This window comes from Belonocnema kinseyi, chromosome 5, assembly GCF_010883055.1.
Source record: "Belonocnema kinseyi isolate 2016_QV_RU_SX_M_011 chromosome 5, B_treatae_v1, whole genome shotgun sequence".
NCBI lineage: Eukaryota > Metazoa > Arthropoda > Insecta > Hymenoptera > Cynipidae > Belonocnema > Belonocnema kinseyi.
The window spans coordinates 92,548,039-92,575,618 of NC_046661.1; the positions used below are offsets into that span (position 1 = coordinate 92,548,039).

Consider the following 27,580-nt stretch of genomic DNA (forward strand, 5'->3'; position numbering starts at 1 on the left):
TAAAATTCCTGGGAATATTTTGCATTACCCTAAAATATTTCAAATCTTTTGCAATTTTATGACATTCCATAAAACTTTTTTTAAGTTTTGAAAAATCCTTGGTATTTTTAAAATATCATAAAATCTTTCAAGTTCTTTGGACTTCCTCCAATTTATTGAAAGTTGTTGCAAATTCCATGGAATCTTTTGAAATTCTTAAAACTATTTCAAGTCCTTTGAAATTTGTTTAAATGATTGAAATCTATTGAAAATTCCTTGAAATCTTTCAAAATATCCTTTAATATTGAAAACCCTTAAATTTTTTTTCAAATTGTTTAAATCTACTAACAATTCCTTGAAATCTTTTAAAAATATCATCAAATTTTTCAAATCCTAAGGATTACTTCAAATTATAGTATTATATTAAAAAATCCTTGGAATTCTTATAAAATATACTAAAATATTTTTTAAACCTGTTGCAATTTTTTTCAATTTTTTAATATTCTTGAGAATTCCTTGGAATCTTTATTAATTCCTCAATCTATGTTAAGTTAGTAACGATTTACAAAAAATGGGGAATAAAGGAAAAATATATGAAATAAAAAATACTCAATTATTTTTTAGAAAAATATCAACATTTTCGTTTATTAATAAAATAACGATTTAAAACGATAATGAGATGTACATGTGTGGTGTTAGGCTTAAAAAACATCAAGCCTTCGGATCACAGATCGCTTTAAAATCTATTCAAAGCTTTTATCCTAAACTAGTTGATTACGGATTTTCCCTCTTCAGGGTAGCCCCTCAAATTTTGGAAAAAAAATCTTAGTTTAAAATTCAAGCGCGTAGTCAAGCAAATATTAGATTTTTTTAACAATTTCGATAGTTTGAAATTAAAATATCCTAAATTGTTCAATTATAAATAAAAGGATAAAAAATTTAACAATATGCATTTTTAATTTTAGTATTTAGTTTTCTAATCTACTGACCACCCTGTTCATGAAGTATTTACAAAATCCATAAGCAATGCAAAATGTACGTGCCTAGAAGAAATATTCAAAAAGTATTTTCAAAGTCAAACGATTACTTGGATACAAATATTTAACTACGAACGCAGATTACACTTTTAAAAAGCACACATTTATGTGGTTTTTCTAATTCAATCAAACCGGAAGTCATATTTAATTTACTACTTCCCGATAACTAAAAATACGTTTATTTAAATCGCACTCTGACAAAGAAAGAAGAAAGTGGAATGTTTCTTCAAAAAAGAAACAGAGCCATTTTTAAGTTGTTCTTATTGAATTTTATTGAATTTTGACGAGGTCTCTCGAGGCAAAGAGTTTTTAAAAAATTCGGTAAATTTTTATTTAAGTTGAAAAACCTAAAGAAAAAAACATGAATTTTTGTATAGTTATGTCGCATTTGTTTAATTGTTGTAAACAAATTAATAGACGATATTTTGATTCACGAACAATTGTCATTGTTATTAACAATTTGGCTCGTTTCTTAGAAAATCTACTTTTTCCAAATTTTTTTTATGGATTCAAATCTTTATTTATTAAATTCTCATGTTGATTTCAGTAGTTTGGAAATTGAATGAACATTAATTATTTTAAATTCAAATGTTGAAAACTTAATGTTCAAGTTTCGCTAATTTAATTTTTTTTTTCAATTTTTAACAGTTGAATATTCAATGGTCAACTTTCTATATTTTCTTCAATTTTTAACAAAAGAATTTTCAACTGTTGAACATTAAATTATCAATTTCCCTCAATTTTCAATAAGTTAAAATTAAATTTTCTTCAATTTTGAACAAAAGAATTTTGAAATGTTGCAATTTAATTATTAATCTTCTACAATTTTCAACAAAAGAAGTTTTTACTTTTGATAACTCAATTATAAATTTTCGTCAGTTGACGATTCAATTTCCTTCAATAGTATTATCAACTGTTGAAAATTAAATTATCTTCAATTTTAAAGAAGAGAATTTTCAACTGCTGAAAATTAAATGATCGATTTTCTTTAATTTTAGGCTATTAATAATTCAATTTTCTTTAAATTTCAACAATAGAATTTTCCACTGTTGAAAATTCAATTCTAAATTTTTTCATTGAAAATACAATGATCAATTTTCTCCAATTCTTAACAATAGAATTTTGAACAATAGATTTTTCAACTGTTGAAAATCAATATCCTTCCATTTGCAACAATTTAAATTTAAATTTACTTAAAATTTCAACAATAGAATTTTCAAATTTTGAAAATTCAATTGGCAATTTTCTTCAATTTTCAACAGTTGAATTAATAAAAATTGATCATTAGAGTTGTGCTGATACTTATATGTCAATTTTCTTCGAATTTAAACAGCTTATGATTAAATTTTTTTCAATTTTCAATAGAATTTTGAAATATTGAAAATTTAATTACATTTTTTTTTTAATTTTCAACAATAGAATTTTCAACTAGTGAATATTTAATTATGAATTTTCAACAATTAAAAATTTAAGTTTCTTCAATTTTGAATAAAAGAATTTTCAAATGTTGAAAATTTAATTAGTAATCTTCTACAATTTTTAACCGTTGTAAATATCAATTTTCAAGAAAAGAAGTTTCTCCTTTTGATAATTCAATTATAAATTTTCATCGGTTGAAGATAAAATTTTCTTCAACAGAATTATCAACTGTTAAAAATTAAATTATCGATTTTCTTTCATTTTTAGCAGTTAATAATTCAATTTTCAAAAATAGAATTTTCAACTGTTGAAAATTTAATGATCAATTTTCTTCAATTTTCAATAGGATTTTGAACTCTTGAAAATTTAATTATATATTTTCGTAAATTTTTAAGAAAATAATTTTCAACCGTTGAACATTTAATTATTAATTTTCTTCCATTTTTAACAACTGATAATTATATTTTCTTCAATTTTAAAGAAAAGAATTAGTACTCATAATCAATTATTACTCATAATTTAACGTTAATTTTCTTCAAGTTTCAACATTTATATCAAAGAAAAATCATAATTAAATTATTATTGATAATTCAATATCAATTTTCTTCATTTTTCTTTAATTTTGAACGAAAGAATTTTCAAATATTGAAAATTTAATTATTAATCCTCTACAGTTCTTAACCGATGAAATGATCAATTTACAACATTTTCTACTGTTGAAAAGTCAAATAACAATTTTCTTCAAATTACACCAGTTAATAATTGAATTTTCAATTCTGTTTCATTTTCAACAGTTGAATTCTCTACTGTTTGTAATTTAATTATGAACTCTCAACAGTTAAAGATTCAATTTACCTTAAGAAAAATTTTCAACTCTCAAAAATTAACTGATCAATTTTCTGCAAATTTTCAACAATTAATAATTCAATATCTTCCATTTTCAACAGTTAAATTTTCTACTTATAAAAATTCAAGAGTCAATTTTCTTCAAATGTCGTAATAGTTAAATTGAAAAAATTGATAATTGATTTATATTTCATAATTTGATATCGATTTCTTCATTTTTCAATCGAATTCTCAACTGTTGACAATTCATTTATCAATTTTCTTCAATTTCCATTAATAGAATTTTTAAGTGTTGAAAATTCAATTATCAATATCCTTCCATTCACAACAATTGATAACTACATTTAGTTAAAATTTCAACAATAGAATTTTCAAGTTTTAAAATTCAATTCACAATTTTCTTCAAATTTCAACAGTTGAATTACAAACAATTGATAATTGAATTTGTATTGATACTTAAATATCAATTCTCAATTTTCAACAATATAATTTTCCACTATTGAAAATTCTATTATTAATTTTCTTCAAATTTTAACAATTTAAAATTAAATTTTCTTTAAATTTTAACAATTTAAATTTAAATTTTCTTTCAATTTTAACAATTTAAAATTAAATTATCTTCAAATTGTAATAATTTAAAAATAAATTTTCTTCAAATTTCAACAATAGAATTTTTAACTATTGAAAATTCAATTTTCAACAGTTAATAATTCATTTTTCAATCGAATTTGCATCTGTTGAAAATTTTATTATCAATTCTCTTTCATTTTTAACAATAGGATTTTCAACTGTTGAAAATTCAGTGATCAATTTCCTGCAATTTTCAACAATTAAAAATTAATTTTTCTTCAATTTTGAACAATAGAACTTTTAATTGTTGAAAATTCCATTTTCTTCAAATTTCAAAAATAGAATTTTAAACTGTTCAAAATAATATATTTTTGTATATATATTTTTTATATAATATATTTATATAATTATAAATTTTCTTCAATTTTCAACAGTTCAAAATTAAATTTTTCCAAATTTTCAACAGTCGTTAATTCAATTTTCTTCAATGCTCAACAACTGAATTTTAATGTGTTGAAAAATTCAATTAAGATTTTTTTCTTCAATTTTTAACAATCAGATTTTCAGTTTTTTTTCATTTACAACAATTTGATTTTCCGATGTTGAAAATGGTGGAAAATTTAATTTTCAACTGTTCAAAATTCAATTTTCTTCCACTTTGAACAGTTAATAATGCAATTTTCTTCAATATTCAATAAAATTTTCATCCGTTAAAATATTTATTATCAATGTTCTTTCATTTTCAACAACAGAATTTCGAGGAATAGGCTTTTCAACTGTTAAAAAATTCAATTATCAATTTCCTTTCATTTTCAACATTGAAAATTAGGTTTTCTTCAATTTTTAACAATGAAATTTTTAACTTTTGAAAATTCCATTTTCTTCAAATTTCAAAAATAGAATTTTAAACTGTTGAAAATACAATTATGAATTTTCTTCAATTCTTTAGAGATAATCATCCATTTCTTATTTTCTTCAATTTTCAACAGTTGAATTTCCTACTATTGATAATCTAATTATAAATTTTCTTCAATTTTCAACAGTTCAAAATTAAATTTGTTCCAAATTCTCAAGAGTTGATTGTTCAATTTTCCTCAATGCTCAACAACTGAATTTTAATGTGTTGGAAAATGCAATTATGAGTTTTTTCTTCAACTTTTAACAATCAGATTTTCAGTTTTTTTTATTAATTTACAACAATTTGATTTTCCAATGTTGAAAATGATAGAAAATTAAATTTTCAACTGTTCAAAATTCAATTTTCTTCCATTTTCAACAGTTAATAATTCAATTTTCTTCAATATTCAATAAATTTTTCATCCGTTAAAATATCTATTATTAATTTTCTTTCATTTTCAACAATAGAATTTTTAGGAATAGGCTGTAGAACTGTTGAAAATTCAATTATAAATTTCCTTTCATTTTCAACATTGAAAATGAGATTTTCTTCCATTTTGAAAAAATGTAATTTTTAACTGTTGAAAATTTCTTTAAAATAAAGCCATTAAATTTTCTAATGTTGAGAATCGAACAAAATTTAATTATGAATTTTCAACCGCTCGAAATTCAATTATCAATTTTTTTTTCAAACTTTAACCATTTAAAATAAAAATTTTCTTCAAATTTCAACAATAAGATTTTCAACTATTGAAAAATCAATTCTAAATTTTCTTTAATTTTCAAAGGTTAATAATTAAATTCTCATCAATTTTCAATCGAATTTTCATTTGTTGAAAATTCAATGATCAATTTCCTTGAATTTTAAACAATTGAAAATTAAGTTTTCTAAAATTTTGAACAATAGAATTTTCAACTGTTGAAAATCCCATTTTCTTCAAATTTCAAAAATAGATTTTTCAACTGTTGAAAATACAATTATGAATTTTCTTCAATTTAAAATGATCAATTTAAATAAATTCACAACATTTGAATTTTCATCAGTTGAAAATACAATTATCAATTTTATTCAATTCTGAATAAATGAATTTTTAGATTTCTTTAAAATAAAACAATTCAATTTTCTAATGTTTAGAATTGAAGAAAATTGAATTATGAATTTTCAACTGTTCAATATACAATTATCAATTTTCTTTAATTTTCAACAGGTAATAATTCAATTCTCTTCAATTTTTAGTCGAATTTCTATCTTTTGAAAATTCAATTATAAATTTTCTTCAAATTTTAGGAATTTAAAATTTAATTTTCTTCTCATTTTAACAAGAGGATTTTCAACTATTGAAAATTCAATGATCAATTTTCTTCAAATTTGAACAGTTAATAATTCAAATTTCAATTCTCTTCAATTTTCAATCGAATTAAAATTTTTTGTTAATTCAATTATCAATTTTCTTTCAATTTTAACAATGTAAAATTAAATTTTTTCAAATTTCAACAATAGGATTTTCAACAGTTAATAATTCAAAATTCAATTTTCTTCCATTTTCTAGTATTGATAATTCAATAAAAAATTTTCTTCAATCTTCAATATTTGAAAATTAATTTTTTCCCAATTTTCAGCAACTGAATATTCAATTTAAATAAATTCACAACATTTGAATTTTCATCAGTTGAAAATACAATTATCAATTTTATTCAATTCTGAATAACTGAATTTTTAGATTTCTTTAAAATAAAGCAATTCAATTTTCTAATGTTTATAATTGAAGAAAATTGAATTATGAATTTTCAACTGTTCGAAATTCAATTCTCAATTTTCTTCAATTTTCAACAGTCAATAATTAAATTTTCCATTCTCTTCAATTTTCAATCGAATTTTCATCCGTTGAAAATGTAATTATCAAGTTTCTTCAAATTTTATTTAAAAAATTTTAAATTGACATTTCTTCAAATTTCAACAAGAGGATTTTCAACCATTGAAAATTCAATTTTCAATTTTCTTCAATTTTCATCTTTTGCAAATTCAATGATCAATTTCCTTTAATTTTCAACAAATGAAAATTAAGTTTTATAAAGTGTTGAATAATAGAATTTTCAAATATTGAAAATTCCATTTTCATCGAATTTCAAAAATATAGTTTTCTACTGTTGAAAATAAAATTATGAATTTTTTTCAAATCAAAATTATCAATGATCAATTTTATACAGTTAATAATTCAATATTCCATTTTCTTCAATTTTCTAGTATTCACAATTCAATAAAAAATTCTCTTCAATCTTTAATAGTTGAAAATTAAATTTTCTCCAATATTAAACAGCTGAATATTTAATTTAAAATTTTTATAAATTCTTAACATTTGAATTTTCATGTGCTGAAAATTAAGTTATATATATATTCATTTTCACCCATTAAATTTTCAGTTTTCTTCTATTTGAAGAAATTACATTTTCTAATGTTGAAAATTGAAAAAAAATCGAAAATTTAATTTTCAACTTTTCAAAATTCAATTGAAGAAAATTTACCATTGAATTTTCAGCAGTTGATAATTAAATTAAAAAAAAAAAATTTTAAATCCAAATCAATCAATAAATATTTCAAACACAAAAAAATGAGCTAAAAGTAGATTTTTTCAAAAACGAGTTGCCATTGGCAAATTATATTTGCCGAATTAATAAACATTCAATGGATTCTCAGTACGGGATTTATAAGATTTAAAAAAAAATCAAAAAATTCTTTTTTATAATCAAAAATAAATATATTTTTTAAATCCCAATATTATGCATTAAATTGTGATACTCACCCGAAAAATTATTGTCGCCTTACATTCTTATTTAAATTCTAAATAGTTTAATTTAATATCAACCAAGTAAACATTTCTACAACTTTTATTGATAATATTTCAAAATAAAATTAGATATTTGTTCAAAAATACCATATACGGAAAATTTATTTATAACAATTCAATAAATAAAGGAATTTCATGTAAAATCGAAATTTGCATTCACCGCGAGTAAATTTAATAATTCCTTTTCAGGAAATATCAACAAATAAAACGATTCTTCAATATTTTTAATATAAATAAATAAATGAATATTTTAACTAACATAAAAAAATACCTCTGAAACTTTTTTCACCAAAATATTCCACTTTTTCCTCACTCTGCGCGGATCTAATGTCTTCTGCGTCACACAACCAATTATCCAGAAAATTCTTCCTCAACTATAGAAAAAGAATTCGAAAAAAGTTGAAAAAATATTTAATGTTTCAAAGAATTAAAGCGAAAAATCAATATCATAAAGGGCCATGCCTTAATATCTTTACGTAATAGCTAAAATCACAGAAATCTCTCTTTGAACATTAAGTGCTTAATACCAATTTTTTTTCAGTTTTGATTGTATTGCTGCAAACAACTAGAAAAATTAGATTAAGATGAATTTTCATAGTAAAATGTTCAACTAGATAATACTCACATTGTCAGTGAATTCTTTAAAAAAAGAAAGAAAAAAAATAGTATTAAACAATACGTCTCTTCTATTTTTACAAGTCAGTTTCTTTATCACGAACTCAATATCTCTCGTCCTTTTTATAAAAAGTATATAAACCCTAATCTTACAATCTACTAAAGCATTAGTATGCATTTCATCAAATGAAACGATTTTCTCTCTCTCTCTCAAGTATTACAATATAAAATTGCTTTAAAAATTTTCGGTGTGAAGGCACCCGTCTCACCTATGGGTGCCTCCACACAATGAACTACTTTACCTTCTTCTTTTCTTTTTGCCTCAACTTACACAAAATCACATACAACTCCTGAATCAAGTAGAAGAACCTGGCACTCAGTCCCTTCAAGGTCATCCTGAAAGTACAACGAAGAAGGAAGATCTTCCGTCAATAGAAGACCTTCTCCAAGATCAGCCGAGCCTAGAATCACGTCAGTTGCACCAACAGCCGATTGGGAATTTCTATTATGAGCCTTCAGTTTAAAATAATCGGCATACGTCAATCCCGTTCTCGCTGATCCCTGGTCCCTTCGACGATGCTTTTCCCCCTGATTGGGCTGCTTCCGTTTTAAAACGGAAGTCAGCCTCGGAGACTCCGGCTCCAGAAGAACATTAGTTTCAGGCGATGAGCTGAAAATTACGGCATCGTAGGGCGAAACCATAATCATCTGATCGCTCTGAGAGATCGGATAGGGGGTGTAAACGATGTAATCGGCATTATCATCAGCGTTTGGAACTGAATCCGTGGTAGGGGTCTTTTCCGGTGTAATCGGTGCAATTTCATTTTCCAAGTTACCGTGCATTTTCACCAAGTGCGATCGAAGCGTGGCTTTCGAGGTGTATGATCTTTTGCAAATCTCAACGGGACACTGATGGAGAGTTTTGGGTTCTTTTGGCGGATCCTTGATTTGATCCGTTCGAGAGAGCGTCTCTCGACTGATTATTTTTGTCTGAAGCTCGGTTTCGCGAGCAAGATCGTCACAAGAATCGGATTTCCTCTCCTCCGAGGAGGGAAGCGACTCCTTGGGTGGATTTTTAGTCTTATCTGATGCATCCTTTTTGGGGGAATCAGTTTTTGACTGGTGCTTCTTTATGTGCACGTAAAGGCTACTCTTCGCGGAAAAACGCGAATCGCACATGTGACATTGGAAGTATCTTCCTTCCGAATGGGTCAGTCTGAAATAAATAGACAGATGTTCGAAACAGAGATAGGTATTCGGCATGTTAAGCGATAGGTGGCGCCTGTTGCGGCCAGAATAATATAATCATCTGCAGTATCAAAACAACGAATTTAAAACATTGCAGAATGAATTAGTTGTGTATTTTGAGCAAAATTGTGGTAAAATAGATGCGAAATATTGTAGAAAAAGAATATAAAATTTAAAACATTATTTAGAATTCCATTTGATTATTAATCTTCGAAATGTTTACGGCATTTAGTCCACAGCGCCGTTGTTTTTACACAAAGAAAATTATGTCCAACCTGTTTTCAGTTTCTCCAATAACTTTGCAATCTTGAATCTATATTTTCTCCCTCTTCGAGTCTTTGCGATAAATTATCCACAAAATTTTAGAATATCAGATAAATTAAGTATAAAAGTCATAATGACGATTGCATATGTATGGGATTTGATAGCAGAACTTTCAATGAGTTATTTTGGTACTAAATTTGATTCTGTTCTGCCCGCTAGAGGCGCCACCCATCGCTTAATAGGACAAATAAATATTTCAGGAATCAATAGATGTTTACGTTAGACCATATTTTATTTTTTTATAATTTGTAGTCTCTTTTATTTTCGTTTCTATACGTTGCTAGCTAAATAGTTGTATTTTTAAACTAAAAAAATACCACTTTTTGATAAAAAATGTACTAGTTAAATTTTCATTTCAGAGAATTAATTTTAAATAAAAATAAAATTTTTTGACTAAACAGTTTAATTTTGTACCGAATAGTTCAATTTTCCAGCCAATAAGATGAATTTTCGATACCGCAGGTTAATTTTCTGTCGAAAAAATGGATGCATTTTTGACAAAATACTTCAATTTTAAACTAAATTGTCTGAACAAAGCATGTGATGTTAGACCATATTTTATTTTATTAATTTTTAGTTTATATTCTTTTTTTTCATTTGTAAAAGATTTGAAAGAAGTATTCGTATTTTAAACTAAATTAGATTTTTTACCAAAAATGGATTTAATTTCGCATTAAATAGTTAAATTTTCAACTGAAGATAAGAATTTCCAATACACTAGGTGAATTTTCTATAAAAAAATGAATTATCAACAAACTAGAGAAATTTTGAACGAAATAGTTACATTTTTAAACAATATTAATTTTTCTATCAGACAATACGAATTTTCAACAAAATAAATACATTTTTAACTAAATAGTTCAATTTTTAAACAAAAAAAAAACAGGATGGCCGTTTTAATCGACGAAATAAATTCCTGGTCCTTTCCCTGTTTTTTTTTCCCGTTGCGCTAACATTTTTCACGGGCAAAGTAATTTAAAAAATGGAACACTAAAGCTACAAAATTTTCCACTTTAGTTCTTAAAAACTGAGCTTTAAATGAAAGCACTCAAAGTGGAACTGTTAAATTTTGAATTTTTAAAATTAAAATTTAAAAATTTTGTACTCAAATGCTAAATTAAACACTAAATTAAAAAATTCATCAATGAACTTTAAAATGTTCAAAATTATATAATTTTAAGTAATTTTAAGCTAGAAACATCAAATATTGAAATATTGAAAAAAAAAATTTAACTTAACACTTTTTAAATTAGAAATCCAATTATTTTCTTTTTGCATAGTTTAAACACCCTTTGAAAGCTTAAAAATTTTATTTCAAAATCTTGAGAAATCTAGAAGTTATTTTAAATTGTTTTTAAATTTAAAATTATTTTGGAAATTTTTTCAGAAATTTTAATATCTGTACAAAATGAATTTAATTTTTTCTTCAATTTTCAGAAAATCCTGAAAATTTTAGAAAACTTCTTTACTAATTTTGAAAGGCTTCAAAATAACAAAGCATTTTCTTAAGATTCATAGGAAGATTAAAAATAATTTTTCATTTTGAAAAATTATTTCAAGAGAATATTCAAAAAGTTTTTCAAAGATTGGAACAAAATTTTCAAAAAAGATTCTGGAAGATTTTAAGAAAACTTTCTAAAATTTGCATGATAATTTTTAATCTTTTTAAAATTCCTAAATATCTCTTGAAATTACTCAAATTTTTTCTACAAAAGTTAATTTGTAAATTATACGTTAAAATTTAAAAATTTCACTTAAAAATTAAGCATTTTTCAAATGCAACAATCAAAATTGTAACGTTAAAAATGGAAAATGGAAAAATTGTAAAGTAAAAAAAAGTTGAATTACACATTGTGAGCTAAATAATAGCATAAATGAAAAACATAACAATTCTGTTAAAATCGAACGTGGACAGATTTTTCTTCTACAAATTTGTAAAGTTTCCGGTAAAAAAAATTCACTATCATTTTCCGGTTTCAATACACAAGTTTAATTTTTTGTCAAAAAATATTAGTTCTAAATAAAATACATTAATTTTTAACTAAATAGTTGAAACAATGGACGTTAGGTTAGTCCAAATTTTATTCTTTTAATTATTAGATTATTTTCTCAATATTGTTAACTAAAGAGTTTAAGTTTTGAACTGAAAAATATCGATTTTTAACCAAAAAGATGAATTCTCAAAAAAATACAGAAATTTTGAATGAAATAGTTAAATTTTTAACCAAAAAAAATAATTTTCCATCAGAAAAGACGATGTGATGTTAATCAAAATAATATTTGATTAATTTTGAGTTTGGTTTTTTCATTTCTAAACATTGTTAACTAAATACTTCGATTTTTTAAATTAAAAACGAACATTTTTAACCAAAAATTTCCAAAGAAAAAAACGAATTCTCAACAAATTACATAAATTTTCAACTAAATAGTTTGAAAAATGAATGTGATTTTGGTCCATATTTTTAAAAATTAATTTTTAGTTTCTATTTTTTCAATGCTAGACGTTTTTAACTAAATAGTGGTATTTTAAACAAAATTAGATTATTTTTTAACAAAAAATATGTTTAATTTCGTAGTAAATAGTTAAATTTTCAACCAAAAAAGAAGAATTTTCCATACGCAAGAAGAATTTTCTGTCAAAAAAGATAAATTTTTTACTGTAAAAAAAGATGAGTTTTAAATAAAATACAATAATTTTTGATTAAATAGTTTAAACGATGGACGTTATGATAATCAAAATTGTATAATATTAATTTTTAGTTTAATTTTTTATTTTCTCATTCGTGTTAACTAAATAGTTGAATTATTAAACTGAAAATTATCAATATATAAATAAAAAGACGAGTTTTTCATACACAAAATTAATTTTCTATAAAAAGATAAATTCTCAAAAAATACAGAAATTCTGAACAAAATAGATTCATTTTTAATCAAATAGTTAAATTTCTAAACAAAAATAATTAGTTTTCAATACACAAGTTTAATTTTCTGTCAAAAAATATCATTTCTAAATCAAATATATTAATTTTTAACTAAATAGTTGAAACGATGGACGTTATGTTAATCCAAATTTTATTCTATTAATTTTTAGTTTTTTTCTTTTCAGAATATTGTTAACTAAATAATTGAATTTTTAATAAAAAAGATGAGTTTTTCATACCTAACATTAATTTTCTATAAAAAAGATAAATTCTCAACTAAATACTGAAATTTTGAAGGAAATAGTTAAATTTTTAAAAAGGAAGATTAATTTTCTATAAAAAAAGATGAATTTTCAACAAAATACATTTTTAAACAAATAGTTAATTTTCAACAAAAGTTTCAATAAATCTGCTTAATTTTCTTTTAAAAAAATATAAGTTCTAAGTACATTAATTTTTAACTAAATAGTTGATTTTTTAAGAAAAAAAATATAAACTTTTAACCAAAAATATGAGTTTTTAATACGTAAGATTAATATTCCAAAAAAAAGGATTAATTCTCAACAAAATACAGAAATTTAGAACGAAATTTATGTACTAATTGTTAAATTTTCAAAAAGATGCATTAATTTTTAACAAATTACATAAATTTTCAACTAAATTGTTTGAACAATGGATGTGATGTTAGCCCATATTTTATTTTATTAACTTTTAGTTACTATTTTTTTTATTTCTAAACGGTTTTAACTAAGTAGTGGTATTTTAAATTAAAATAGATTAATTTTTAACAAACAATGGATTTAATTTCGTACTAAATACTAAAATTTTTGACCAAAAAGAATAATTTTTAATATACAAGATGAATTTTCTGTCACAAAAAGATCAATTTTCAACCAAGAAAATTAATTTTGTTTCAGAAAATACGAATTTCCAACAAAATACATTCATTTTTGACCAAATAGTTAAATCTTTAAGATAAAATATGAATTTTTAATACACAAGATAAATTTTTTGTAAAAAAAGAATAATTCTCAACAAAATACAGAAATTTTGAACGAAGTAGTTAAATTTTTAGCCAAAAAAATTAATTTTCTATCAGAAACGAGTAATTTTCAACCAAATACATCGATTTTTGACCAAATACGTAAATTTTCAACTAAATAGTGGATGTGACGTTATTTAAAATTTTATTTTCTTAATTTTGACTTTCTTTTTTTTTCATTTCTAAACATTGTTTACTAAATAGTTGAATTTTTAAAATAAAAAAGAACATTTTTCAACCAAAAATGGAGTAGTTAAATTTTCATGTAAGAGAATAAAAATACTAATTGTCTACCAAACAGTTTAATTTCGTAAAAAATAGTTAAATTTTCAACCAATTAAATGGATTTTCAATAAAGAAGATTAATTTGTTTGTAAAAAAGATTAATTCTCTCAAAAATACAGAAAATTAAAATTAAATACTTAAGTTTTCAACCAAGAAGATTAATTTTCTATCAGAAAAGACGAATTTTCAACCAAAATGACAAATTTTTAAAACGCAAGTTTAATTTTCAGTCAAAGAAGATTAATTTTTTTCAAGAAAAGACGAATTTTCTACAAAGCACATAAATTTTCGACCAAATCATTGAATTTTCAATTATTAAAATTAATTTTTAGCTATGTGATTTAAATTATGGAGGTGATGTGAGTCCAATTTTTATTTTGTTATTTTTTAGTGTATATTTTCTTTTCGTTTTTAAGCATTGTTTACTAAATACTTGAATTTTTTTTAGGAATTCTCAACAAAATACAGAAATTTTGAACCAAAATTATTAAAAGAAGATTAATTTTTTATCAGAAAAGACGAATATTTATCAATATACAAACATTTTTTACCAAATACTTAAATTACAAGTAAATGATATCAACCATGGATGTGATGTTATTTAAAATTTTTTATTTTATTAAGCTTGGTTTTATTTTTTTTCGTCTCTAAACAATGTTAACTAAATACTTGAATTTTTTAAATAAAAAAAAACATTTTCAACAAAAAATGGAGTAGTTACATTTTTATTTAAATGAATAAAAATACTCATTTTCTACCAAGCAATCTAATTTCTTTAAAAATAATTAAATTTCCAACCAAAAAGATGAATTTTATATACGCAAGATTAATTTTTTGTCAGAAAAGATTAATTCTCCCCAAAAACAAATATTTTTAATTAAATAGTTAAATTTCTGCCAACAAGATTATTTTATTAAAGAAATTTAAATTAAATAGTTCAATTTTTAACCAAGAAGTTTAATTTGCTATCAGAAAAATAGAATTTTCTAGAAAATACACACATTTTTGACCAAATACTTGATTTTTTATTCGATAAAACTAATTTCTCACTAAAAAGACAAATTTTCAATAAATTACATTAATTTTTAACGAAATATTATAAACGATGAATATAATGTTAGCCCAAACTTTATTTTATTATTTTTAATTAATTTTTTTATTTTCTCCATATTGTTAACTAAATAGTTAAATTTTTTAATTAAAAATATCAATTTTTAACCAAAAAATGAGTTTTTCATACATAAGATTAATTTTCTATACAAAAAATGATTTCTTAACAAAATACAAACATTTTGAACGAAATGGTTATAATTTTAAAAAAAGAGGATTAATTTTCTACAAGAAAAGACGAATTTTCAACAAAATAAATGAATTTTTAACAAATGCCATAAATTTTCAACTAAATAATTTGAACAATGGATGTGATATTAGCCAATATTTTATTTGATTAATTTTTAGTTTCTATTTATTTTATTTCTTAACGATTTTAACTATATAGTGGTATTTTAAATTAAAATCGATTAATTTTTTACAAAAAATGGATTTAATTTCGTACTAAATAGTTAGATTTTCAACTGAAAAGACGATTTTTTAATATAAAAGGTGAATTTTCGGTCACGAAAGATACATTTTCAACCAAGAAGATTAATTTTTTTTTTAAATACGAATTTCCAACAAAATACTTAAATTTTTGACCAAATAGTTCAATTTTCTGTCAAAAAATATGAGTTCTAAATAAAATACATTAATATTTAATGAAATGGTTTCCTCTTTTTTTCCTTTTTTTTTCTCAATATTGTTAACTAAACAGTTGAATTTTTAAACTAAAAATATCAATTTTTAACAAAAAAGATGATTTTTCAATTATTTTTTTATTTTATTTTATTATTTCTTAATTTAAAATTAATATTTAGTTTTTTATTTTTCTTCTGAACATTGTTAACTAAATTAATAATTTTCTACAAAACAGTTTAATTTCGTACCGAATAGTTAAATTTTGCAGCCAAAGAGATGAATTTTCAATACAGGAGGTTAATTTTTCCTCGAAAAAGATTGATTCTCAAGAAAATACAAACATTTTTAACCAAATTGTTAAATTTTCAAGAAAATGCATTAATTTTTAACCAAATATTAAAATTTTCAACTAGTAAAATTAATTTCTTAACAAAATGATGAATTTTGAGCAAATTACGTAAATTTTCGATAAATAGTTTGAACAATGGATGTGATGTTAGTCAAAATTTTATTTGATTAATTTTGAGTTTTTTTTTTCATTTCGAAGCCATTTTTAATTAAATATTTAAATTTTTTAAATAAAAAAGAACACTTTCAATTAAAAATGTCGTGGTTGAAGTTTTATTTAAGAGAATAAAAATACTATTTTTCTACCATGCATTTTAGTTTCGTAAAAAATAGTTAAATTTTTAACCAAAAAGATGAATTTTGAATACAGAAAATTACAATTTTCTATAAAATACATACATTTTTGATTAAATAATTGAATTCACGAAATAGTTGAATTTTTATACTTAAAAAATTCAATTTAGAACCAAAAAGATGAATTTTTAATACCAGATTAATTTTCTATCAAAAGGGATAAATTTTCAACAAAAAACAGAAATTTTGAACCAAATTATTAAAATTTCAACAAAATTCATGAATTTTTTTTACCAAAATGATGAATTTTTAGCAAATTACGTAAATTTTCAACTAAAAAGTTTAAACAATGGATGTGATGTTGGACAAAATTTTCTTCTCTTCATTTTTAATTTCTTTTTTTTTCAGTTCAAAAAAGATGAATTTTTCCGAAAAAATAGAATTTTTTAATTAAATAGTTACACTTCCAACCAAGAAGATTAATTTCCTACAAAGAAAATACGAATTTTCAACAAACTACATAAATTTTTACCAAATATTTGAAATTTCAACTAAATAGTTTGAAGAACGGATGTGATGCCAGGCGAAATTTTATTTTATCAATTTTTCTTTTCTAAATATTCTTTACTGAATAGTTAAATTTTTTAAATAAAAAATATCATTTTTTAACAAAAAACGAAGTAATTAAATTTTCATGGAAGAGAATTAATTTTGAATAAAAATACGAATTTTCTAAAAAAAAAAAACAGTTTAATTTCGTACCGAACACCTAAATTTTCATCCAAAAAGATGAATTTTCTATATATAAGTTTAATTATCGTAAAAAAAAGAATTATTTCTAAAAAACAGATTTTTTAAATTAAATTATTGAATTTTCAACCAAGAATATTAATCCTGCACAAAATACAGAGATTTTGAAACAAATAGTTAAAATTTTAACCAAGAAGATTAATTTTCTATCAGAAAAGAAGAATTTTCAACAAATTACATAAATTTTTAACTAAATAGTTTGAACAATGAATGTGATGTTAGCTCTGATTTTATTTGATTGATTTTTCTTTTCTATTTTTTTCGTTTCCAAACATTTTTAAGCAAATAGTTGAATTTTTTAAATAAATAGAACATTTTTAAAACAAAAATGGAGTATTTAAATTTGCATTTAAAAGAATAAAAATACTAATTCTCTACCAAACAGTTTAATTTCGTTAAATTTTTAATGAAACAGCTGAATTTTAAATACCGATGATTAATTTGTAATTAAAACAGATTATTTCTCTCAAAAATGCATAAAATTAAAACTAAATAATTTAAATAATTAAATTTGAAAATTAAATAAAAACATTTTTAACCAAATATTTGAATTTTTAGCCAAAAATGAAGTAGTTAAATTTTCAAATGTTTTTTTTAATTCTTTTTTTTATTTGGGTAAAAAATTCGGTTCATTTTTTTCCATATAAATATTGCATCTTTCTTGGAAAAATGCAAATGTTTTGATGAAAATTGAACTATTTCCTAGAAATTATCTTTTTCTTTAAAATTTATATTTTTTGCTGAAAAGCCAATTGAAATTTATTTACATAAAAATTCAACTCTTTTTATTGAAGATTTGTCTTTCTGATTTAAAAATTCACCAGTTTTAGTAGAATTTTCATTTTTCTTCGACAAAAATGTAACTGTTTGGTTTAAAATTTAGGAATTTTCTTAAAAATTATACTTTTTGGTTAAAAATTATACTGTTCTGTTTAAAGATGAACTATTTCGTAGAAAATCTGCTTTTGGCTTAAATTTAATATTTTAGTGTTGAAGAGATCTGACATTTTTTCTGGTTGAAAATTCAAATACATTTTTGAATTTGTTTTTTAATTGAAAAGAAATTTTATCTTTCTTGTTTAAAGGTGCATCAATTTGGTAGAAAATTCAACTATTTTGTTAAAAATTCGTCTTTTTGGATTAAAAATTCAAATTTTTTGTTGAATCTTTTTAAATTGAAAATTCAACTATTTCTTTTTGTAAATTTATCTTTTTTATTTAAAAATTTATATCTTTTAGTAGAAATATCATTTTTTTTACGAAAATGCAACTTTTTGGTTAAAAAATATTCTTCTTTGCTTAAGTATTCAAATATTTTGTTTGAAAGATTTGGTTAAATCAGCTTATTTAGAAATCATTTTTTTTCTTGAAGATTTATATTTTTAGTTGAAAATTTATCAAAATTTATTTTGTTGATTAAAGGCTTGTGTCATTGGTTGAAAATTTAACTAATTAGTCGAAAAGCCTTTTTTTGGTTTAAATTTAATTCTTTAACTGAAAATGAGACTTTTCCATTTTTTTAAATTGATATTTTTTAGTTGAAAATCTGTTAATTTTGTTCATTATCTGTTAAAGATTCGTATTTTTGGTTTAAAATTTTGTTTGAAGAACAAATTCCATCTTCTTTGATTGAAATATAAACTGTGACACTTTTTTGCTGGGAATTTATCTTTTTTGTTGAAAATTTTTTATTTGTATCTGAAATACTCTTTTATTCTGTTTATTAATGATTCTTTGTTAAAAATATTACAATTAAAAAAGGGCAGGAAGGGAAGGAGCTCTCGGATTAGGATTAAAAGCACTATTGAGAGCCGCACTATTGAGGGTCGCACTATTGAGAGCCGCACTATTGAGAAGGTGGACTGCATGCAGCAGTAAAATGGTAAGCCTAAAAAAACGTAATTTCAAGAACTGACCTGTGCTCCTTGAGATGCTCAGACCTCATGAATGCTTTTCCACAAGTGGCAACTTCACAAATAAATTTGCGATCATTGGTGTGTTTCTTCTGATGACGTCTCAACTTGCTGGACGAAGCGAAAGCCCACTGACAGCCCTGGAACATACACGGATAGGGTTTGCATCCAGTGTGAGAGCGAGTGTGGGCCTTGAGACGACATGGTTTGTCGAAAACTTTTCCACATCCCGGCCAGGAACACTTGATGTCCGTATCTTTGTAGCTGTGACAGCGCTGATGCGATATCAGGGCATTGCTGCTGTAATAGCGCTTTCCGCAACCCTCATGCTTGCAAACGTAAGGCGCGAGACTCTGATCGTGAGACTTCATGTGAATCTCGAGAGCTCTTTTCGTTTGGAATTTTTGCTCGCAGCCTGGCACTTGACAGACTATTCGATTCGGACGCTGGTGCAACTTTTTGTGACTCCAGAGATTGTAGATTGTCGTGAATCTCCGCTGACATCCTGCCACCTCGCAGACATAATTCTTCTTCTTCAAGTGTGTTTCTCGGTGGCGTTTTAATTTGAATTCGGAATAGAAGGCCCAGGCGCATCCCTCAAAGTCGCACTGAAGAGTATATAGGAAATAGTTACAATCTGAGGGGGGTTTGACAACTCAACTTTTCAGAATCTCTCTTAATTCTCCCTTTCACCATTTTCCCTTTCCCCTTTCCCATCACATCGCCTCCTTGCTTTTTGATTTCCCCTTTCTAGTTTCAACTTTCCCTTACCACAATTTCCCTTTTCCTACTTTCTTCACTTCCCCGTTCCCTTTACCCCTTTTCTTTTTCCTAATCTCTCATTTTCCCTTTTATTTTTCCCATTTCCGCCTTTTCGTTTCCCCTTCTTTCTTTTCCCCTTTCCGGTTTTCTCATTTTCCCTTCCCTTGTTGTTTTTCTTATTTTTCCCTTTCCCCTTTTATTTTTACCATTTCCCCCTTACCTTTTTTCTATTCCTCTTTCCCCTTTTATCCTTTCCCCGTTCCCTTAAACCTTTTTCTCTTTTTGCCAATTCCCCGTTTCCTTCTTTCTTTTCCCCTTTCCATTTTCACCCTTTCCCCTTTTATTTTTCTCTTCTCCACCTTACCTTTTTTCTATTCTCCTTGTACCCTTTACTATTTTGGCCTTTTCCCTTTCGTAAATATTTTATGATGAAAGGATTCAAAGAAAAAACACTTCAATTTACGTCACATGATAATACCAATTCTGCCGGGCGTCTAACTTGCGTTGTGCAGTGTATGTATAGCGGATGTAAAATTTTTATGTAGCGAGCGTAAGGTATCATGTTGGCCCGGCGCACATTGGGGATATAGCAATAATTTCGTTAAAAACCACCTACAGGTCGCAAATCTTAACCAAAACAAAGGAAATTCAGCCAGAAATGTTTGTAATATAATTAAAAAAGAGACTCAAGAAACCAATTTTTTAGAAATCATTTGTTTAAACATTGTTTGAAAACAAAATATGGAAAAATAAAGTTTTTTAAAACTTAATTATATAACCTTTTTGTGAATATAATATTTTTGGTCATGAACTAGATAAACCATATAGAATTTAAGGAGTTTGAGGCATAGGTGATTTTAAATTTGCCATTAGTTTTGCAAAATAAATTTGTTTCAACAATTTGTTTAAATAAATTATTGCTAATTCTACTGGAAAAAATATGTCCGAAGCAGTATATTTTATATTTAAAATACAATTGATTACAACCATATGACTAAATAATTAATTTTGCATAATCTATATTAAATCTTAATAAGGCTTTTAACGTCTATAAGAAAATGAATAATAATACAAATACAACATATGTTAACTAAAGGGTTTTTTCGTGCGCTAATTTCAAGTTTGCTATTAGTTTTACAAAAAAATTGCTTAAACTATTTGTTTAAACAAATTATTTTTAAAAAATTGGTTTCGTGAGTCTCTTTCAAATTCATTTACAAACATTTCTGGCTAAATTTTGTTTTATTTGGTTCAGATTTGCGTGGTTCTCAACATTCCGTCCCCAGTGTGCAACGGCGAAGTGCGCATGTGCGAAGGCCACTGGGCTATAATTGGCCACATTAGGCCTGCCTCACGTGCATGCAATGGCGCGTTGTCAAGGGGGGCTCCGACAAATTTTTTTTTTTACGGATTTGTGCATATTTGAATTTTTGGCTTTGTTTTTCAAAAAAGCGCAAATTTTTTCTTCAAACTTATATTTGAGATATTTCTTATATACTTATATTTTTTCCCAACTTTTTGTTGAATTTGTACTATCAAGAGGACAATACCTTGTGAGTTTTATGCGAGCTAAATAACTTTTGTGGCCAGGAGAATTTTTTTTCATATAATCGAATTCTCGCATTTTTCTTACAAACAACAATAGATACGAAAAAATGTTTAGAAAATATTTTGCACAGTTAAGAGAGTTCAATAAAACAATTGAGCTCTTAAATTATCTACAACAGACAGTGATTCCTCTCCGGATCCTGAAGACTCCAATGAAGAATCTAAATAAATGGATAATAAAAATCTGAAAATGTGGGCCCAGGTATTATTATTATTATTTTTTAATTAAATTATGTCAGCAAACAATTTAAAAATTCGATTATAACTCCTTATATAAACCTATATTTTTCTTAAATATTGAACAAAACTGGTGAGTATTTCCATAAGCCAAGAGTGAAGAGAATTCTTTGCTTATGAAAATTTAATTTTTGTGTTTTTCTCGGAAATGGTGCAAGCTAACACAAAATGAGGAAAATCACTTTTTGTAGAACTCTCTTAACTGTGCAAAATATTTGGTTAACATGTTTCGTATCTATTGTTGTTTGCAATAAAAAAGCCAGAATTCGATTTTATGAAAAAAAGTCTTTGAGAGCTTCTGCAACTTCAAATGTAGAACCTGCCTCATTTGAAATGGATTTTATTATTAATATATTTTTGGTATATTATTATAAGTTTTTCTAGAATGCAGACACTTTTAGAAAAATGTGGCAAGTAATTACAAATTTTCACCAAAAAAAATTACAATTTTCAGATTATTTTGTAATTTAATTGTAGTTTGTTATGTTTCATTGTGAAAATACCTTTCTACAAAGGAATTTTAAAACATTTTAAAGATTTAACAATGGTTCCAAAAGAATTTCACAAAGATTTCACGGATTTTCAAAAAAATTTCAAACATTTTGCTAAAATTTCACAAAAATATTTCACAATGATTTGATAGAGTTCACGAAAACATCAAATATTTCAAGAAATGTTTGGTTTTAAAAAAATTAAATATGAAAATTAGACAAATAATTCAACTCGAAACTAGAATTCGAACACTTCTGCAAAATTGTACAAGTGATTACAAACTTTTACAAACAAACAAAAATAACAATTTTCATATTTTTATATTTTATTGTAATCTAAAATTAAGAAAATTTAAATGAGATTAAAATCAAATTTAAAATCCTATTTAACGTCCAATAATCAAATTAATGTGTCGAAATTCTGAAAATAAAACCAAGAATCCAACAAAATGTTCCTATTGAAATTTGAAAAAAGATAAAAATTATTTTTTCTTAAAAAAGAAAAAAAAATAATTTCCCCCTTTGGAAACAAATAAAAAAAGAGGAAAGAAAAATGAGAAGGCGACCAACCAAATCCCCTTTCTTCTATTTTTTATTTCTTTTTTTATTACTATCGAGTCACAATAAAAAAAATGTTTGTAAAAATAATCACCTTAAATGATTATTTTCAGAAATATTTTTTTTATTGTGGTTTGATAATAATAAAAAAAAAGAGAGAAGGAAGATTTCACCAAACTTTCAAAGATTTCGCTCAAATTTCCTAAAAGATTATACAAAAATTTTAAATTATGACACAAAACTTCGCAAATGTTTAAAAAAAGTGCAGAGATTTCACAATAATTTCAAAGATTTCACAGATTCAAACAAATCTTCAGAAACATTTCACAAAGATAGCACAACAATTTCAAAAGATTAAAAAAAAATGGAGAAACACTTTACAGATTTCAAAAAAGTTTTAAAAATTCTGCTAAAATTTCGCAAGGATTTTAAAGATTTCAGAAAATTTTACAGATTTCAGAAAAACTGCAATATTTTCATAGATTTTAAAATATTTCATTGATTTCACAAAGATAATCGCTAACATTTTAGAAATTTTTAAAGAATTCACAATAATTTCAAAGATTTTAGAAAAATTTTAGAAAATTATTCAAATTTTTCAGTAAAATTGCAATGATTTCAGAGATTTAAAAATATTAAAAAATATTGCAATGATTCCAAGAAGATTTCGCTAAGAGTTGAGAAATTTCAGAAGATTTAACAATAATTTCGAATATTTTAAAGATTAAAAAAAAATTCAGAACTATTTAAAAAATATTTTACGAATATTTCTAAAATATGACTAAAATGTCCTGAAGGATTGTACAAAAATTTAACCAATTTAAAATGATGTCACAAATATTCAAATAAGAAAGAAAATAAATTAATTCACAGAAATTAAGAGATTTCAATAATTTCGCAGATTTAAGAAAAACTGTAAAGATTTCACAGATTTTACCAAGTTTTTGGAAGATATTCCAAAAATTTCACCAATATTGAAAATAGTTTCCAAAAATTTTACAAAAGATTTCACAATTTTTTTTTTTAATTTTAAATATTTCAAAAAATCTCTAAAAAAATCGCTAAGATTATAGAAATTTCCGAAGAATTGACAATAAATTCGAAGAATTTAGTTTTCAAACAAAAAATTTCAGAAATATTAAAAAAATATTTTACAAAAATTTTAAAAATTTCAGATTCAAATTCTGCTTTCAAATTAACTTCAAATATTTCACACATTTCAAAAATAATTCAGAAATATTTCACCGAAATTTCAAAGATTTGGCTAAAATGCCCTAAAGGATTGTACACAAATTTAACCAATTTAAAATTATGTGACGAATATTAAAAAAAATAATAATAATTCACCGAAATGAAGAGATTTCAATAATTTCACAAAGATTTAAGAACAACTACAACGATTTCACAGATTTTCAAAGATTTTAAAAGATTTTAATGATTTCACAATAATTTAAAAGATTTCAACAAATTTTCAAATGATATTCCAAAAATTTAACCCAAATTAAAAATAGTTTCCAAAAATTTTACAAAAGATTAAAAAAATTTTTTTTATTTTAAATATTTCAGAAAATTTCCCAAATATTTTTAAAAAATTGAAATGATGTCACAGCTTTTAAAATATTTCAATGATTCCAAAAAAAATTCGCTAAGATTATAGAAATTTCCGAAGATTTAACAATAATTTCAAAGAATTTACAGATTTCAAACAAAAAATTTCAGGAATATTTTACAAAGATTTCCCAAAAAATTGAAAGATTTGAAAAAAACTGCAAGAATTAAAAAAAAATACAATGATTTCACACATTTAAAAAATAAATCAGAAATATTTCACCAAAATTTCAAAGAACTGACTAAAATGGCCTAAAAGATAGTACAAAAATTGGACTAATTTAAAATTATGTCATAAAATTACACAAATATTTCAAAAATTGCAATTATTTCAGATATTAAGAGAGAATCTTAGAATTTATTTTAATTAATACAAAATTGCATTTGTTCTTTAACTTTTCGGTTGAAAATTCAACTCTTTTTTTGAAAGTTTTTTTTTTTATTTTAAAGTTTAACTGCTTTAGCATAAATTAAATTCATATTTTGGTGTTGAAAAATGAACTGAAATCTTTTCTGGATGAAGGTTCCACTTATAAAAAAAATGTGTCATTTTTTATTACAAATTCATCTGTTTTAGCACAAAATTTAATCTTCTCTGGATAAAAATGCAACTATTTGGTAGAGAATTCAACGATTTTATTAAAAATTCTCCCTTTTTGGTTGAAAAAATTCGTCTTTTTTGGATGAAAATTCTCTTTTTTTTGTAATTAAAAATTCTTCTGCTTTAAGATAAATTTAATATTTTTTGATAAAAATACAACTATTTGCTAGAAAATTCAACAATTTTATTAAAAAGTCATCCTTTTTGGTTAAAAATTTTGGAGTGAAAATTCAATTTTTTTTGGTAGAAAATTATTTCTTGTTAAAAAAAGCATAGTTTCATCGTGAAAAATCTTAAAAAATCACTTTTTTTTAAAGATTTATATTTTAAATTGAAAAGTTATCTCGTTGGTTAAAAGTTTAATTATCGTGCTATAAATTAATCTTTTTTAATTAAAAATTCAACTACTTGGGTCATAGTTAAACTACATTGTGAAAGTTTTTTAATGAAGGCTTATGTCTGGTTGAAAATTTAACTGTTTAGCGGACCATACTTTTTTGTTTGTTTGTTTATAATTAATTTTTTAACAGTAAATGTAACTTTTCCACTTTTTTAAGATCGATATTTTTTAGTTAAAAATTCGGGTTTTTGTTGTTGTAAAAAATAATTCTTAAGTTTGAAATTCCCTTTTTTTTGCGTAAAAATGCATCAGTTTCGTGGAAAATTATTTTTTTGTTGAACAGTCATATTTTTGGTTTGAAAATTGAATTTTTGTAAAGAAAATTTTTCTGCTGGTTTGAAGGTTCAATAATTTAGATAATCTTTTATTTATTTTTTGAGAGAAAATTCATTATTTGTTGGAAATTTGTCTTTTTGGTTTTAAAATTCTTTTCTTTTGTTGTATAAATTTCATTATTTTTTTATTAAAATATAAACTATGACACTTTTTTGTTGGCAATATGTCTTTTTAGGTTGGATATTCAACTATTATGTTAAAAATTCAATTATTTTGTTGAAAAATTCCCGAATTTACATTTCCAATGAGAAATAATTTTCCATTTAAAAAAAGTAAAAACTATTTTTTTTACCAAACCCTTTAATTGTTTACATCATAGTTAAATCCGTTACCAAATTGTTGATTTTTCAAACAAAAAAAGATTAATAGTTTGCGTTTTTAAACCATGAAAGTTCAATTTTTAACCAAAAAATTAAGCAGATGAATTTCTACTGAGGAAAATCAATTTTCAATTAAAACAACAACGAAAAAAACGAATTTTCTACAAAAAAGTTGCATTTTATATCAAATTTTTTAATTTTCAACAAAATAGTTTAATCCTCAACCAAAATAGATAAATCTTCAACTAAGAAGTTGCATTTTTAACCAAAAAGAGATGAAATTTCTACCAAAAAGAGAATTTTCTACCAAAAAAAATTTTCAATCAAGAATAAAAATTAATGTTAAGCAAATTGTTCAATTTTCAACAAAAAAGATTAATGTTTATCAAAAAATTGTATAGTTGATATTTCAACTACAAAACTTTAATAAACAATAAAAAACAGTTAGATTTGACCAAAAAGTATATCTTTTCAACATAAATTGAGAATGAATTTTCAATAAAAACAAAAACCAAATTTCTACAAAACAGTTCAATTTTATACCAATTTGTTGAATTTTCAATCCAAAAAGCCTAATTCTCTATCAAACAATTTAATTTTAAAAACAAGAGCATGAAATAACAACAAAAAGTTAATTTACAATTAATCAGTTGACTTTTTTTAACAAAATGTTGGAATTTGTAGTTTAAAAAAACTGGTTTACAGCAAAACTAATTTTTAATTAAATTTTTCAATCAAAAAAATAACGAACTTTCAACTAAAATTATGAATCGTCAATGAAAAAAAATGAAATTTAAAAAAATTCGTTTAACTTTCAACCAAGAAGTGGAATTTTTAATGAATAATTTTTTTGGTTCAAAATTCTACTTTTTGGTTACAAATTCTATTATTTAGTTGAAGATTTAATTATTTTATTAAAAATTAAAGTCTTTTGTTAAAAAGAAATCGTTTTTGGACGAAAAATTATATTGTTTGGCAGAAAATTAATTTTTTTAAATTGAAAATTCATATTGTTTGGTTGAACATTAATTTTTTTTTTAATGAAAATTAATTCTTTTTATTTGAAAATTCTATTATTGTATTTTCGTTTAATAAATAATTTATTTTACTTCAAAAACATACTTTTTGTGAAAATTCAACGATTTTTTTGAAAAAGTCATCGTTTTTGGTCGAAAATTTATACTTTTGTAGAAAATTCATAATTTTTTGTTGAAAATTTATCTTTTGGGTAGACAAAATTTTTTTTTTTAGTTGTTGAAAATTCACTTTTTGTGCTTGAAAGTTAATAATTTTTATTAAGAAGTCTACTATTATATTTTTGGTGTTTAGTTTAAAATTCTACAAATTGTTTGAAAGTTTATTTATTTTATTGAAAATTGAACTAGGTTCTTAAAAAGTCACCTTTTTTTGTTCAAAATTAACCTCTTGGTTCAAAAAATCTATTTCTATTGAAATTTAGTTCTTTTTATCAAAAACAAAAAAAAAGTATTATATTTCTTTTTCAGAATTATTCTGAATTCAACTATTTTGT

General features: G+C 23.5%; 1 protein-coding gene across 1 annotated transcript in view; it reads right to left on the bottom strand.

Moving 5' to 3' along the window:
* Positions 1-7,832: 7,832 nt before the first annotated feature.
* Positions 7,833-27,580, bottom strand: part of LOC117172860 — a 36,686-nt gene continuing 16,938 nt past the window's right edge. The window contains exons 3-4 of the mRNA XM_033361122.1: positions 19,132-19,736; positions 7,833-9,425 (exon numbers count right to left, since the gene is read on the bottom strand). Coding sequence (XP_033217013.1) covers positions 8,537-9,425; positions 19,132-19,736 — 1,494 coding nt within the window. The 3' untranslated portion in view covers positions 7,833-8,536. The remainder of the gene's footprint in view (positions 9,426-19,131; positions 19,737-27,580) is intronic.